The sequence below is a fragment of the Triplophysa dalaica genome, chromosome 9, assembly GCF_015846415.1.
Source record: "Triplophysa dalaica isolate WHDGS20190420 chromosome 9, ASM1584641v1, whole genome shotgun sequence".
Taxonomy (NCBI): Eukaryota; Metazoa; Chordata; class Actinopteri; order Cypriniformes; family Nemacheilidae; genus Triplophysa; species Triplophysa dalaica.
The window spans coordinates 609411-626589 of NC_079550.1; the positions used below are offsets into that span (position 1 = coordinate 609411).

General features: G+C 40.5%; 1 protein-coding gene across 3 annotated transcripts in view; it reads right to left on the bottom strand.

Annotated features, from left to right (window-relative positions):
• Nucleotides 1-1220: 1220 nt before the first annotated feature.
• The window catches only part of stx1a (syntaxin 1A (brain)), a 47495-nt gene continuing 31536 nt past the window's right edge, over nt 1221-17179 (bottom strand). For 2 of the 3 annotated variants that reach the window (XM_056756403.1, XM_056756404.1), the window contains 7 exons: nt 8377-8451; nt 7072-7130; nt 6900-7008; nt 6656-6729; nt 5849-5986; nt 5209-5319; nt 1221-1613 (listed from right to left, as the gene is read on the bottom strand). In XM_056756403.1, coding sequence (XP_056612381.1) covers nt 1536-1613; nt 5209-5319; nt 5849-5986; nt 6656-6729; nt 6900-7008; nt 7072-7130; nt 8377-8451 — 644 coding nt within the window. In that variant the 3' untranslated portion in view covers nt 1221-1535. Of the gene's footprint in view, nt 1614-3393; nt 3556-5208; nt 5320-5848; nt 5987-6655; nt 6730-6899; nt 7009-7071; nt 7131-8376; nt 8452-17179 lie in introns of all 3 variants that reach the window. The other variant, XR_008907451.1, reaches the window with a different exon arrangement.

The following is a 17179-nucleotide window of genomic DNA, read 5'->3' on the forward strand; positions in this document are numbered from 1 at the left end:
AGTGGGGGTGCCAGAGCCGGCATCGAAGAGTACCGAGGCTGCTGGGAAACAGACGGTGCACAGGGTCTCGACGGCCGGAGGGCGGCCAAGTCAGGGCGGGGGAGAATATGTTTGATAGCCTCTGTCTGCTTCTATACTGTCGAGAACTGATGCTCGACAGTATCACCGAACAGCCCCCCTTGCGAGATGGGTGCCGTGCTCAAAACCGAGGTACCACGTATCCAGCCGCGAGCGTTGGGGAAGAGACAGTGTGTTGCACTGCAACCCAATGCTGATGGCGGCCCGGGAAAGCATGGCTTACATTTCGACGTCCGCTTCTTCCTGGGCAACACCCCGTAAGGGAGGGAGCTCCGAGGAAGCGTTGGAGTCGGATGCCAGTAAATCACCCTCTGTTGCTGAAAGGGACATCTCATAATCATCACGCACCATTTCCGAATACATGGTTGAGGAACAAGACTGGGTGGTAAAGTCTCTTGGGGAATGGTCAGACGAGCGAGAGTGGCTGACGGATTAACGCTCACAGTAATCATCATATCAACCTCGCTGCTCGCCATACCAGATGGCAGGGCCATAGCCACTGCTGTCACAGAACGGGAAGCAGACGAGATGATGGCTGGGTCTAGAGGGAACACAGCCACCCGTGACAGAACGTCTGAATTGTCATCTGCCTACAGTGCGGGCAGGACATATCCACAAATTCTGCGTGCTGGAAACCCAAACACTTGACGCAGACATCGTGTCTGTCCCCCTCCTAGATGAGTGTGTTGCACCGACGAGAACAGGGGACATGCCAAGCTGGAGAAATGAGCTCTTTTAGAGGAAAAAATCAAACACATCTGGAACTGCCGAGATGCCCAGGGGAAGTCACTGCAGGAAGGGTCAGTCCGCGGCACCACGTCATAAGAATCTGGCAGAAGTGTAGTAGAAAACACTAGTTCTGAAGTTGATCATGAATCGAAGGCTTCGAAGAACAAAATGTGAATGAATAGCTGTTATGTGAACGCCCCTTAACTGTGATCGCTTGTTGCTCCCTAACTCTTTGTAAGTCGCTTTGGATAAAAGCCTCTGCTAAATGACTAAATGTAAATCTAGAAATGATATTTACTTTGATACTTAATGTAAATGTAAATCTTGTAAATCATATGCACATTTTAATACTGTAAATAATATACTTCAATTAAACAATCAATGTTTCATCAATGTAAATTGTATAGAGAAAGTGTAGAATAATACCTTTTGTATTTTATACCATATTTTGTCTTTATTTGATTCTTCATCTGTCATTTTAATTCTAATGTATGTTAATCTGATTTGCAACAATGAAAACTGTAAAGCAGCAAACTGAATCAAAAGTGCTTTGTAAATTGTAAAACACAGGATACATGAAAAATCAAGTGAAGCTGATATTGATAGCACATAGCTCACATACCAAAGATCAGGTAAACTGTAAACATACTGAATAAAATGCAAAAGATTGTAAATGGTTCCTTCATGTATGGAAGAATATGTTGGAATGGCTGAAGAAGAACTGCTGCTTAGCTCAGTCCAATGGCTAATGCGATGATGACGGTGATTAGACAAACAGCCACACAAGCCCCTATCAGCATCAATTTCTGTGAGGAGAAAACAGTTTTCTATTCAATTCACACTATTTGTTTTCTGTATGCCTTTAAAATCACAAAACACAGCATTAATTTAGTTGTAAGGGGTCCCTAAAACCCTTTATACACCACGGACCTGTTTTGGGTTTAAATTTTGTCTGCGGACCTGGGGGTTGGGGGCTTGGGGAATTAGGGTGGATATGGCACGACAGTAGCGTTTTAAGGGATGTTTGCGCTGGAAAATTCTTAGTTTTTCAGAAGCCTGAGGGGGTGATGTCAAAACCATATGTTTCAGCCCTTTGCAATCCGATCCTCTTCATAAAGCAACACTAATGATTCGCGACGTACATTAGCAAATGATTCATTGAGCAATTTCTGTGCATTTCTTGGATCGATAGTGTTTTGGAAATGCGCTCAGACTCTGTGAAATCGGACGCGCTGGAAGTGAGACAGTCCTGGTACAAAAGTGGAAGCGAGGTTGTCTGAGTCACGCCCACTTCTGTATGTAAATGTGGATTGTGGCCCTTAGAGGGCAAAACCCACGATAACTAATATAGTGCTTTTACGCAGCTACTTTTCCAGAAAAACTTGTCCAAGGCCCCGTCCTGGGTTGTGACCTGTTGTTTCGGGACACCTGCTCTTTGTTATACTGTAACTTTAGTATTTCGCACAAAGAATGTGATGGCAAATGGTACACAGAAACTACATTGTTTTCCAAACATGTTACTTTTCAATCCTGCATATGAAAGATGCCTTATGCCATATTACTCATCGCGATTGTTTGACCTCATGGGGGTGATTTCAGATCACCTCAATTATTGCACATCTCTCTAGAAAACAAAGGGGGGAGCTATACATCCACCGCTCTGTCGTCTGCGTGGAAAACAGTGCTGTTGTTTTAGCTCACGGGTATCATCTGACTCTGAGTGGTACAGTATCCGCATTTAAAATGGATCTAGTTTCAAAGCAGAATACGATGGCACTGATCTGGAAATATTTTGGTTTCAAACCAGACGAAAAAGGACAACCCAAAGACATTGATACGACAATGTGTCGTTTGTGTAAGAGAGTAATAACCGCAAAACACTCTAACGCCACAAACTTACGGACCCACATGAAGTCACATCCACTGAATTTGCCGAACTGGTGAAAACATCACCGACCACGCATACTTCTCGTCAATTGCCTATAACGCAGGCTTTTGATCGAACGACTCCGTTTAAACGAGACAGTATCAGATGGCGCTGCTTAACTGACAGTGTAACGCGATATATTGCAAAGGAAATGCAGCCATTCAATACGGTGGAAAAAAATGAATTTAAAGAAATGCTGCAAAACTTCGATAAGCAGTATGAACTGCCAGGGAAAACATACATTTCCAAAACATTTATACAGGGAAGTGAAGGATGCTATTCTCCAGGATTTGATAGGAATTGACTTTTTTTGCAGCCACTACAGACATGTGGTCCAGTACTAATATGACCCCTTACATGAGCTAAATATGTATTAAGTGTATTTATATTTAGGGACAACTTGCAAAAGATTACCTTAAATAATGACAACAATGTGTGAAAATGATTTCATCAATAAAGAAAAAATATGAGAATTAAATGCCAAAGCCATAAAACAGACAATTAGTCAAAGCCCCAAAACAGACAATTAACTGTTATAATCGCCATTATTTATTAGACAATTAAAGCAGCAGTCCACAAGTTCTTTTGAGTAAAAATTGGCTAAAACTAATTATTGAGCAAATACACGAAAGAACAGAGTTTAAAACTGTGTCATTAACCTTGCTGGATTTATCGCGGAAAGCTTGAAATAATGGTTTGTGATTTGCCCTGTCGGGTCGTCTTTCCCGGAGATCCTTGTATGATGTCTTTCATCTTTGCGTAATTTCGTCAAATTCCAACACAGAATGAAGAGGATCCGGCTGTTAGCCAGCGCGTCGATGCTGCGAGTGACAGACGATTTATAAATGTGAACTCACAACTGCTGGGTAGGATTTCATACAAAGTTTAGTATTATTTATTGCAGCGTTTATTACTTTTACTTTTAAATGCCAAGCAGTGTTGACATCTGGGGATTCATCATTCGTGAAAAACAAGAAGGAACGAAATGATGACAGTTTACAAAGAAACAGGGAATGTGAGCAGACAAGTGCGAAAATTAATATTGGCGAGGCATTTCAAAGGTGGGGTGAACTCTGTGATCTGAAAGGATTGTAAACAGATGCAGACATGGCTTTATTTCTTCGGAACAGGTTAGACATTTCAATATTTGAATAGGCTACGTTAGAAAACACAAAACCGTTGCGCACTTGTTGTGTTAACACAGACGGGAACTGTTTCATCGGTTGTTCTTTCTCTGTTTGTTATGATCATTATGATAAATGTAATTTAAGACCTTTTCGAACGGGATTAGTATTATCTGGAGACCTCGTGTGATTTAGAAATTAGGCCTACGTTAATTCACCTCCCCACATCTGTATTTCATGTGGCGTGAATTAGCGCGGATTTACAGAATTAAATCCCGGATCTGATGGCAAGGCTAGGCATATAGTATATATAGTTGTATGGTGTATAATGATTTATGACCGTGCCTGTCAGCATTTGAAACCCGCGTTCGGGGATCTTCTATGCGGTTCCCTTCACGTGAGTTTCCATGAGAAATAACAAAATGACCCAGCACAAAATATATCAAACACATGCGCACAGCACTCCTTTGCTCTATTTTACTCTGTTTGTGTTCTTATTTTGTTTCGTGTTATATCATTTGCCATGTTATCTTCTGTGTTTATTATGCGGGGTTTACTCCCTCATTTTCTCAAAACAACCTATTGATTTATAGTGTGTTGCTCTGGCCTGTTGACATCCCCAAATGCATTTGAGATATCTCAGCCTGGATGAAGAAATTCTATTTTGAACTGAATAAGATTATTATTGCTTGGCAGCTGTGAGACATGTCATATCTTGAAAATCATCTGGAGAGGGTTTATTACGCTATGATTGCCCCTCAGTACATATATTATCTTCTTGTTCCGCACAATGTTTCAAGATCTTTACGCTCTTCTAACTTTTTGTTCCTCATTCACGTTACAAAATGAAAGGTGATCGGGCTTTCTAGGCGGCTGCTCCCAAGACTTTGGAACAGTCTTCCTCTCAATATTAGATCTTCCCCTTCTGTCTCCATTTTCAAATCTTCCCTAAAACATATCTGTATTCTGAGTGTTTTAATTGAAGGTGTTTATATCTTTACATATGTCTTTATAGATTTGATCCAGTGTGATAATTTTGCTTCTGCTTTTAATTTTCTTTCTTTTAAATAGTATTTTAATATATCTATGGTTCCAACTTCCATTGTTTGAAATGTGCTTTATAAATTAATAAACATAACTATAATGAGAAAGAAGAGACTACCCCTAATCCAGACAGGCGGCAGTGATTCAGTCATTGGCTTTCTTCAGGCCTGAAACTGCCTTCCAAACGTAATCCACTGAGTGCTCCACATATTTTATCTATCATCTCCAATCGGAGATAGAAAGCAGCAGAAAAAGGGAAAAGAAGAGTTGAGTGGATTGGCTGTGCTGTGCTGTGCAGTTTCTCACCGTCCTGTTTGTCTTCTTCATTTTCACTGCTGCTTTGGTTTCTTCTTTGGCTTTCAACACATAATCCTGAGCACTGCATACATTCTTCTCTATATTATTCATTAACTCGCCCTGCAAGACAGAACAAATGCGATAAAACAATGTGTTTATATTGAAGTCATGGTCGAACATTAAATATAATTATGACACATGATTTTGTTTTGGTAATGAAATTGTGAAATTAACCAAACAACGAAAACAAATCATTTAATGTCAACACAAAGTGTCATAAATATATCTCACAAGAGAATAAAGCAGACACACATGTTGGAATAAAGAAAATCCAAAAACTGAAACCACAATTCAAACAGGTGATGGATCAGATTATTGAAAGTTTAGGATTATCTGACGTGTCATTAGTAATATCAAAATATCATTTACTTCAATACAGCAAAGCAGAATACAGCGCCACAGTACTCAAGAGAGTGTCTAAAAATGTGCTTGCGCTATGAAATGCAATTTACAATGTGAGATCAACAAGAGTGCATTTAGCATTGAATGTCGGTGATGCAATGATGCAAAACAATTGACACCACAGGTTGTAATGTCTACTCTTTCATATATGTTCATCTTCAACACAATTTCAGACATGTGCTCTGACCTGACTCTCAACCAGCATCATCATATCCATGAACATGTCGTGCAGCTCTCGCAGACTTTTCTCCAGCCGGATGATCTGACTGTGTCTCATCTTCATCTCCTTCACAGCCTCTTCAGTCACACTGGACTCTATGATGACCTGACAACATTCACGTCGTTGAATTATTGCTGTCAAAGGACTATCACGAGTAGTAATAAATGGAAGTGGATTTAGTCATGAGCGCAAGATGAAAAGGTGTTGCTCTGTAGAGTGTCTTGTGTTCGATTCTCAGGCTGATGAAGTCAGTAAAACTGTTTGGATCAATCGCTCTGGAACAAAGAATCTACCAAATGAATAAACCATGTAAAAACACAATGTTTTGTTTAGGGCTGGTGTAATTTTTTATTCACATTTTGTTTTGCGTTACAAATGACAGGTATATCATTTCTCCCATATCCTGCTGATAATGTATGCGAATAGTGCTTGAAAGTAAGGGCACTATAGCGATTGATTAATTTGTTTACTTAGTCCACAAACTTTTATGTATGGTCATCTGTCGGTTTCTCCACAGCAAGAAGTTGTGTCGTATTTAAACACAATTTCAGATATTTGCTCTGACCTGACTCTCCACCAGCATCACCATATCCATGAACATGTAGTGCAAAATTCAAATTTGCAAAGGTCACATGTACAACAACCAGCAGTATCCCCCCCACACACTTTCTTAATGGGGGCTACGCCAGTGGATGTGTGGATAGAGCCCAGAAAAGATCCATACCTGTGGATGAATATATAGCATGGAGAAAATGAATGAGAGTTTACGCTTACCCCTGACGTGAAGACGGATGGATTGTCACTTTCCAACATGCTCTCCAGCTCCACATCGTTTGTATTTCGTCCCGCTGAACAAACGAGAGCATACCGTTAACAGCTGCTCACTTTTACAAGACTTCATGTCACGTAAGCAAAGGTGTATATTTGTTTTGGAGTTGAGAATATCAATGTATTTTTTTATCCTAAATGACATCTTTTAGCAAGCTCCGCCCATGAGTGTGTGCGCGTGTGTACTCACTGATCTCCAGCTGTCTCTGGATCCGTCCTTTACAGCGCTCCCTGTAGTCTGACTGCGTGGCATTATACTCGCACATCACTTCAACAAATTTCCGTGACAGGGTGGAGTGCTGTCAAACCAGCGACATGTTGTACAGATGTAAACAGAAGAAGATCTGTGTTAGCGATCTTACCTGTGTTTCACGTATCCTCACATTCACGGTCTCCTCCTGCTCTACACTCTGTTGCATAACTGCAAGAACAACAGAAAACAATACAGAAAAATAAAGAAGAGCATGCAAAATAAACCACCGTGGCTCTTGTTTGGCAGAAGAATTACATACACCTAATGACTTATTTACCAAAAAAGAATCTAATGTCGCAGGTGAAAAGAGAATATAAAAGACTGTGAGGATTTGAGTTCACCCTGGTATTCAGACATGCTCAACCTGATTTTGCCAAGTGGTTGATGTCCTCAGGATAACTTATTTTGTTGACCAAAGGAAAACATTTTTGTAAATAAAACCTAAACCCACACCAAACCCCTTCCCTAACCATAACTTACCCTAAAATCAGAGTGAAATGATAAATGAAAAACAATGGTCTGAAGGACCTCATCCTTGTGAAACTTAAAATAAACTAAACTTATTTCTGAAATCTGATTGATTTAAATGTTGTCTCAGGGTCAACATGATGTTGTCCTAAGGATATCAACCACTTGGCAAAAACAGGAGAGGGGTTATACACATCGTTGACATGTATATGAACACTTGACACTAGACACAGTCCAGACATTTGCAAGCGTTAAGCTTCAGACACATGACTGAGACTGATCTGTGCAGATATGCTGCAGAGTTTGAGACGCTTCAGGAATGTCAATCTGAAAGACTTCCAGCATCATCTTCACTACTGACACTACTGAGCAGAGGTGGAAAGTAAAAAATTACATTTACTTGCATTACTGTATTGAGTAGGTTTTTTGTGTACTTGTAGCTTTTAAAATCTGTAATTTACTTGTACTTAAGTATGATTTGTGTGATGTATTGTACAACGTTATATTTAAAATCACATCCATGACTGAGTAAAAAAATAATGAAAACATGGCAAGGAAAAAAGAACGCGGAGTAACACTGGAACTACTCCAGTGAATAATGGGTTTGAGTTTGCACCGATACCAGAAGAGCAATGGCGACAGCGAAGTTAAACTTCAGCATAGTGCACATATAGGTGCATTCTAAACTGAAACCCTATCGAACTCTAACTGCTGAAGACAATAAAGTAAACCCCTGGCCATATTTAAGCAACGACTTCAGTTTTGAAGACATGATTATGGACACTGTGCAAACTAACATCTTATAAAAATCTTAATGTGCAAGAATGTAGAGGTAAGATAAATAATATTTGTTTAAATAATGCTCATACCCTTGTTGCATTGGTAACTAATAAGAAGTTTGAATTGTATTTGAGTATAATATTTGTGATGTGGATGAGGAACTCACTCTTTAACTTGAAGTGTACTTTATTAGCCAGCGTCTTGATGTCTGTCATCAGCTCCTCTAGTTCAGCTTTTGTTTCTGTTCCAAGAAGACAAAGAGACAAAGACCTCATGCACACAGTCATTATTTGTGTTCATACCAAGACTTGATATTTGATGATGTAAATGTTCATTACAAACAGGATCGACTCTCTTTACAGAGGCACAAACATTTATTCCCTAGATTAATCAAGTTTTATTGAGTCTAACGCAGTTTCCTTGCTTTGTTTGTGTCCGCTGAGTCACGTTTTGATAGTTGCGTTTGTTTCGCGTGTTATTGGGAAATATTGGAAGGCGTGTCCAACGCCAGCTAAAGAATTTAAACAGTTGTTCTAAGCCCAGTTTGTGGGAGGAGCAGTTTGTTGCAGCTTAAGAATCAACTGAAACTCGTAAGTGTAATTGATTAATCGTGTCTTATTGAGTCTAACGCAGTTTCGTTGCTTTGTTCACGTCCGCTCAGTCACATGTTGATAGTTGCGTTTGTTTCGCATGTTATTGGTAGATATTGGAAGGCGTGTCCTGCTGAATTAAATTGCGTGATTTAAACGGGTATAACAGTGCCGTCTCCAATAACTACACTTTCTCCCACAGATCTCTCCCTTGATCTTATCTACACATGCTATTGCTTCACCCATCACTCCCAGGTCACACCGCTGCACACGTCGGATCATTTCCTCATCACTCTTAAACTCGACTTAACTTCTCCAGACACTACACATGCTTCCCCACTGGTCACATTCCGATGCAAGCTACGATCACTCTCTCCCTCCCACTTATCCTCTGCAGTCTCTGCCACTCTCCCTCCCCCTAAACAGCTCTCTCTCCTTGATGCTAACACCCCCACCCACACCTTTTGCACCCTAACCTCCTGCTTAGACATCTTATGCCCTCTTACATCTAGGTCATCTCGTGCATTTCCTTCTGCCCCCTGGTTATCTGATGTTCTCAGTGAGCATCCTGCCACTCTCAGGTCTGCTGAGAGAAAGTGACTCAAATCAAAAGAACCTACCAATCTCTCTCTCTATCAGTCTTTTCTCTCTTCCCTCTACTACCACGCTAAAATCAACAACTCTCCTGACCCTCGTACCCTCTTTAAAACCTTTTCTGCTCTTCTTTACCCCCTCAACCTGCATCGGACTTAACAGCTGACGTTTTTGAATCGTTCTTTGTAAAGAAAACGACCACCATCAGCAATCAATTCTCTGCGCCACCGTCTCTTGAACATGCCCAATCCCCAATCTTCTACCCGACTATCTGCCCCCTAGATCCCATCCCCACTCATCTCCTCCAGGCCATCTCTCCATCGGCTGTTCCCTCTCTGACTCACATTATCAACTCGTCTCTCACCACTGGTACATTTCCTACACTCTTCAAAGAGGCCCATATTACCCCACTACTAAAGAAACCTACTCTTAATCCTGCACTGTTAGAAAACTACAGACCGGTATCCCTCCTCCCCTTCGTTGCGAAAACTCTAGAACGTGTTGTATGTTACCAGCTCTCATCCTTTCTCACCCGGAACAACCTCCTGGACAGAAACCAGTCTGGTTTCATTCCACTGGGACTGCGCTGCTCTCTGTCATTGAAGTCCTGAGGCTGGAAAGAGCTTCCTCTAACTCATCTGTTCTCATCCTACTAATCTATCTGCCGCCTTTGACACCGTTAACAATCACATCCTCCTGTCCACCCTCAAGGGTATGGGGGTCTCCGGAATGGTACTACAATGGTTCAGGTCTTACCTCTCAGGGAGTTCATTTAGAGTAGCTTGGAGAGGTGAGGTGTCTGAGTCCCAACATCTCAACACAGGTGTGCCTCAGGGCTCAGTGCTTGGTCCATTGCTATTCTCTGTATACATGTCATCCCTAGGCTCTGTCATTCGGAAACATGGCTTTTCCTATCACTGCTATGCGGATGATACACAACTCTACCTGTCTTTTCGGCCTGACGATCCGACTGTTTCTGCACGCATCTCAGCTTCCCTAGCCGACATGACCTTTCCTATCAGAGCATGCTACACAAGTCCTAGTACAGGCTCTGGTCCTGTCCAGACTGGACTACTGCAATGCGCTACTGGGTGGACTTCCAGCTTGCACAACCAAACCTCTACAGATGATCCAGAATGCCGCAGCAAAAGAGATATCTTTAATGAACCGAAGAGAGCACAAGTCACTCCTCTATTCATTAAGCTACATTGGCTCCCTATAGTCGCTCGCGTCAAATTCAAGACTCTTCTCTTCCCTACAAGACCACCAGTGGTTCGGCACCACCTTATCTTCACTCGCTAATGCAGACATATGTACCCGCCAGATCCCCACGCTCTGCAAACGAACAACCTCTTGTGGTGCCATCCCAAAAAGGTAAAAAATCTCTCTCACGTACCCTCTCCAGATCGGTTCCACCTATGTGGAATGATCTGCCCTCTGCTACAAGAATCTGCAGATTCTGTAGACATCTTTTAGAAACGTCTGAAAACTCACCTCTTCCGTCAACATCTGACTGATCAGTTCTGACTTCTATTTCTTCTCTACTCTATATAATTTTTTTTTAAAAACACTAACTTAGCTTTGTATACTGTGTTAGGTTATATGAGACTAGTCTTCTTTTTCTATTGCACTTTTGCTTTTGTTGTACTTATGCTGTCCCAATTGCTTCCATAGCTTACCCCACCTGTAAGTCGCTTTAGATAAAAGCGTCTGCTAAATGACTAAATTTAAATGTAACTCAATTTCAATTGTTTACTGCTGCTGACAGCAACATGATCTACTGTAGCTCAAAAACTAATTCAGCAACACCAGCAAAGGAATCCCAGATTTCTTTCCTGTCCAGGCATTGAAAGAAGAACGCTTGGATAAATCATATCAGAATGAGGTGACCCTTGGAGACTTTTGTCACATTAGCTATGTGAACACAAAAAGATATGAACATGATTCCTATAGGTTAAAGGGTCAGACAAAAAAAATTGTCACACTTGCCTGCTTCACGGTCAAAAATGACCAACATAGGAAATGAATGGGAAACAAAAAAAATATAAAACGCAGAGAATCTTTTGGTGGTTCAAACTACAAATCAGCCACTGTGCAGAAAAAAAGTGCACAGCAATCGAGCGGGGACACTCTAAAATATCATTAGTGCAAAATTGTCACCCATGCACAGACACAATCGCACACACACACAAATGAACTGGTAAGGCTGCAACAGAGCATATTTTGAGAATATTTTAAAGAGTAAGTAGCATATGATTTTTAAGGTCCTACTTTGGCTTATTGAGTGTCCAACAACAAGTATATGTACATAGAAGGTGTAAAAACACTATTATGTCATAATAATAGGTAATAATTCTTACCTTACTTCTTGACTGACTGTAAAAATGATTCGTTCCGCGATTCATCTGTCTAATCCCCTCCTATCCGCTAGCCTAGTGTCATGTGATTGGTCAGATGGTGTAGTCTGCTGTGATTGGCCAAACCCGTTTGTAATGAGCAAGGCGGGACCAGAGCAAGTGATGATAATGAGTGTCAGCTGTGTTGCACAGGGATTGGGTCTCTTTGGAGGAGATCGGAAGCATAAAAGGACAAGTGACCAGAGAGTATGTAACATAGGACCAGGCCTTGATTTTATGTTTTATTATATTTGTGTGACCGGCAGTCAACCGAGTGGGAACTACTGGCATTTTACTTTCGTTTTGTGGTTTGTTTATTTTTTATTAAAAGTTGTTGAACATTCGCAAATGGAACACCTACCATCATTGCTGGATTACGGTTTACAGGTTATGTAATATATACAGTGTATAGATAGAGATGGCGGGGATTTTACCTCACCGAATTGAGCCCGAGTCTAACGAAGAAACATCTGAAGAAGATAGTAGATAATAGTGAACCATATTAGATGGAACACTTAAATTAGATAGATAAACATACTGTAACACCCCAGAAATAACGGTACATGTTAACGTTAGGGTTATGTGCATTAGCTAAACACAGACATAAGGTACACAAATATTTCTTGAAGTTCAGACAAAATAAATAGTCACACTTACAGGTTGTGATTTGGTGGAGCTTACATGTCGAAATAAGGAAAGTATTTCCCCCTTTCAAGGATAGTCTTTTAACATATCCTGCAGTGAATGCGCCAATATTATTGAAGCAATCTTCGGTGAAATAACGTGCGCACAGTTAAACCCTGGGATTATACTCCTCTGGTGTCATTCGAAAATGAATTGACACCATTGTTTCCTCAGAAGTTCTTCCTTTGGTAATTTAAATAAGACGCACTTAGTTTCACAATGTAGAACACAGGTTTTAGACAGTACACACATCATGAACGAGCAACAGTGTTTTGGGGGAGGAGAGAGTGAAGTTTTCGCGGCAGTCCCAGTAGGCGTCTAGTGAAGTAGATACGCGGCAGTACTCGTTCACGTCTCGTTTGCTCGATTCAGAGTCGACTTTCTTTTTTCCAAGCCAATAACTTTGTTATTTATTAAACCTTCGGACTTACAACTTGGCAGACAGCTTACTTTCAAACACGGCAACGTAACACACTGGATGAAATGTAATTTTCATGATCTAATGCTACTTACTCTTTAAGTAAGGGATAATGTACATTCAGCTGGTTGTTATCCCGGAAATAAGCCCTGACAGTGTGATCAGGTGTCACACTGGAAGGGCTTATTTCGGGATAACAGCCGGCTGCTTGTACATTACCCTGCTTAATACATGGCTACTTGCCACATGAGGAAAAAAACTGAACATGAAATGTGAATTTGAAATATTTTATTAGCTATTATTTACTGAATGCAGACCTTCAGCGAAGAAAAGCTGTTTACTTTCGGTTTTAAAGTAACGACATTCAAATGTCACGAACATTTAATTTGGTTTAATCATTTATAAATATAATGTCATATATGTGATTAAAAGACATATTTATATTTAATTTTGTTTACTATTAAACTCCACCTGATAAAATAGTTAGCAGTATCCGGGTTCCTGGGTGTTATTCGTTTCGAGCTTTTGTTATCTGAGTATATGTGAAAAGGCATGGACAGAGAACCCAAGTGCAGACGAGGTCAACACAAAAAATATTTATTTGAATAAAACACAAAACAATGACCAACGAGGGGTTAAAACAGCAATGACAAAGAGATTTTAATAACAGACTACACAGGAACGTAAACTAATTAAACTAACACAATATTTAACAAAAACTCAAACTTGACTCTATGAAAAGGAACACGACTCACTGTCACAAAAGACATGAAATGCAACGAACTAGCACAGGACAGAAGACACAAGGGCATAATAAAGGGAACCAAATCAAGAGGGGAACTGGTGCGGGGCATGAAATCATTAACAATCAATAATGAGGAAACAAGGGAGCGGGACAAAGAAGAGACCTGAGAGATTGCTTTGCATGTCAATACCAACAATGCATGTCTCTCTCGCACTAAACAAAAGGGTTGGGGTTGATTAATAAATATAACAAACATGAGGGGGGTGGGGAAACAAAAGAGTCCAAGGGGCAAGTCCAAATGTGTTGGGGCTAGGTGGGGCAGTCCGTGGGGGGCAAAAGGTGGGGAAACCAGAGCTGAGGTGCCTGCTAAGGTAACTGCTGGGCTGCTGTGTGGACTGCCAGCAGGATGCCCAGCTGGAGCACTGGCGGAATTGCCGACTGGATCACCAGCTGGACAGGTTTGGAAGCCTGCTGGACATGTCTGGATGCTGGCTGGATACCGGCTGAACTCATATACCCCGTTAAGATGTACAACTGTTTCTGTTTTTGCTGTGTAGCTTACGTTAATGATAATAAACAATACTAAGTCAAATCGAACACATTTCTTTTTTTTGGCGTTTATTTTCAACCAAAACTGAGTCCTAGGTGCTGTTGTTGTTTTTTCTTTTCATTACTTTCATTGAATGCAATTCATCTCAGATGTGGTTTGATGCATGTTCAAATAAAGATTGTTTAAATGTTCTCCGGTCTTGTTTTGTGTTGATTCTTGCCCTATAACAATTCAAATGAACATTGAGCAGGAGATAGGTGTTCATGGGTGTTTTCCCTGTGAGTTAAAATGCCATTTAAGAGAAGGGAGAACTAACAACAAAATTTAAAATTTTTACATATTCCCCATAAAAGGCTTTGCTTCTAGTACTTAGACAAACACACACACACACACACACAGATTCAACTATTTCCATTTTATAAATGCATAAACACATGCAACAATGCATTAGACGTTGTATGCGTTATAACAATGTATGTTCTCTCTGGATGATCAATCACAAGAAATTAAAAAGTTAAATAAATAAACTGAAATAACACAAATTAAAACTCAGATATATCTAGATTTTGATAAAAATACAGATTTTGCAAGAAACTGCTGGCACACTCAGTTCATGTTTTATGTGTGTTTAGGTATATGTTTGCACAGGAATATGTTCGCACAAATTTTCATGATTCCGCTATCATGTCATGTCTATTCTTGTTCTTGGAGCGGAGTCATGGCAAAGCCTTAAATTGTGTGGAGGGAGAGATAGTTTCCCTAGGGGCCTTCTATACTCTCTCTCCGGTCTGCATCTTTGTTCCCGCCCCCTTGTTTCCTCGTTAGCTTTCCCTCAGTGTGTAATCCCCGTCACCTGGTCCCAGCATATTATCCTTTGTCTGTCTCCCCTTTAAAACATCCTCGTGTTCATTGTCCTGTGCGCGTTTATTGAGTATGTTTATGAATGTATCAGGAATATTATTGGATTTCCTTATATAGCTGTTTCTGTTTGTACCTTGCCGTGTCTTCCAAGTTCATGCCTTCGTGTATAGTAAGTGTTGTTTAGTGTTTGTATTAAGTGTTTGTTTTCTTAGTTTAGTTAGTCCGTGTCCTCGTTTTAGTTAATAGTTTATTCTGTTTTGTTTTCCCCCTCGTGAGTTTTGTTTTGTCATTTTGTAGTGTTCTTGTATATTAAATATTCTGTTTAATCCCTTACCATCGTTCCGTATCTGCCTGCAATTGGGGTCTAGGTAGAAACTAACGTAGGTAGTTAGGTAGAAAATAACGTTTTCACATGTACATACATTATTAATACTAAATTAATCTCCGTTAAGGTCTGGCACTGTGCTGCCTGCCAGTCATAGCAAACTCAAATTAAGAACCAAGCTGATTATAAACCTATTGAAGTAAGGTTGAACATGTAAAGTTATCCCCAGGTGATAGAGCCATGGGACATTGTTGGAATGGATTTAGTGGGAAAGCTCACACCAACCGAGGATGGTAATCAATACATCTGTGCAATGGTAAATTACTTGTGGTGTGAGGCTTTCCCACTAAAAACTAAAAGTGCAGAGGAGGTCACAGACCATATTATTAAGCTATTTTACAAATTTGGTGCCCCAAAAAGGCTGTTAACGGATTGTGGCGAGTCACCCTTGCGCAATCAGCGTCACCAGGGAAACGGACGAGACACAGCTGCCGATCGTCAACTCGCCAATCAACTGGTCATAAAAGCCAGCGTGACAGAAGACATGCTGAGCTACGACGCCAAGGCAAACGTGAGTTAACCCATGTGTCTTATGGCCCGCAGGCTCGGACGAGTGACGACCGAGGTGGACGGACACGCACCTGGGCACGGAGGTCATGAAACACTGAAGAATATTTCCAGACACACTCCCATGCCAGGCATCCATCCACCCACCAGACGGCACACAGAGCATTCTCACTATTGAACACCTGAATAAAATCTCCCCTCTGGGGCAATAAAAACACCTTTTGTGTTTGTGTCGTCTATCCACCTGCTACAGGATCAAGGCAAAGAATTTGGGAACAAGGTAAGGGCTTTGATCACGGCCACTATATACTGTGGAAGACAAAGGGTTTTTGGGACTCGTATCACAGGCTGCTATGTTTTATAATATTTTAATTACTAATACTCATTTGTTAATTCATTACTCTTTCTCTTCTCATAATTTGAATAATTGATATAAATTGTTAAATATAGTTACTGAGAAAGCTTCAAATAGCTCCTGTAATCGGTGATCGGTATCAGCCGATACAGCTTTCAGTGATCCAGGATCGGTGATTGGCCCCAAAAATCCTAATCAGACCACTACACCATACCATCCTCAAACAAATGGACTGGTTGAAAATCTCAATGGTTCAATTCAAGGGTATGAAATTGACATTTTGTAACTACAGTAGAATAAAAACCTGGACAAGTAGAAGTAAGACATGTGAAAATAGAAGCATGATAAATGATAAGATAATGGATTTTGAGCTTGATGAGGTAGAGAAGGAAATCTTTAAAGATCATGAGCGTCTCCTTAAAGTGCCTGCATTGAAAAGAAAATCCATTCCTGTGAAAGAGCTAATGAATCTAAGAAAAGATGCAAGATGAAATCAATACACAAACTTCTGATTCAGAAATTAAGCAAGAAATGTCTGAAGCCTCCGCTGAAGATAATGAAAGGAAAGATGACAGTTGCTAGAGTTTAGGACGATTGAAGGACTTCCTACAATGTGCAAAAGGAATGAGAAATGTTGAGGTGATCAAGTTTTTTACTCTCTGTTTGTTGACTCAGCAAAAATCCTAATGTAACAAAATGGTGGAAAATGTTTGTCGAATCGGTTAAGGAAGATTCTGCAAGAAGAACGTGCTAAGAAAACACAAGATGATTCACAAGACTTATGCAATTTCATCATGTTGTTTTTTCCTTTTACATGAAAAGACAATGCAGAAAAGCAGAACGCATATGGCGGAAGACAAAACTTGTAGTCCATTATAACATCT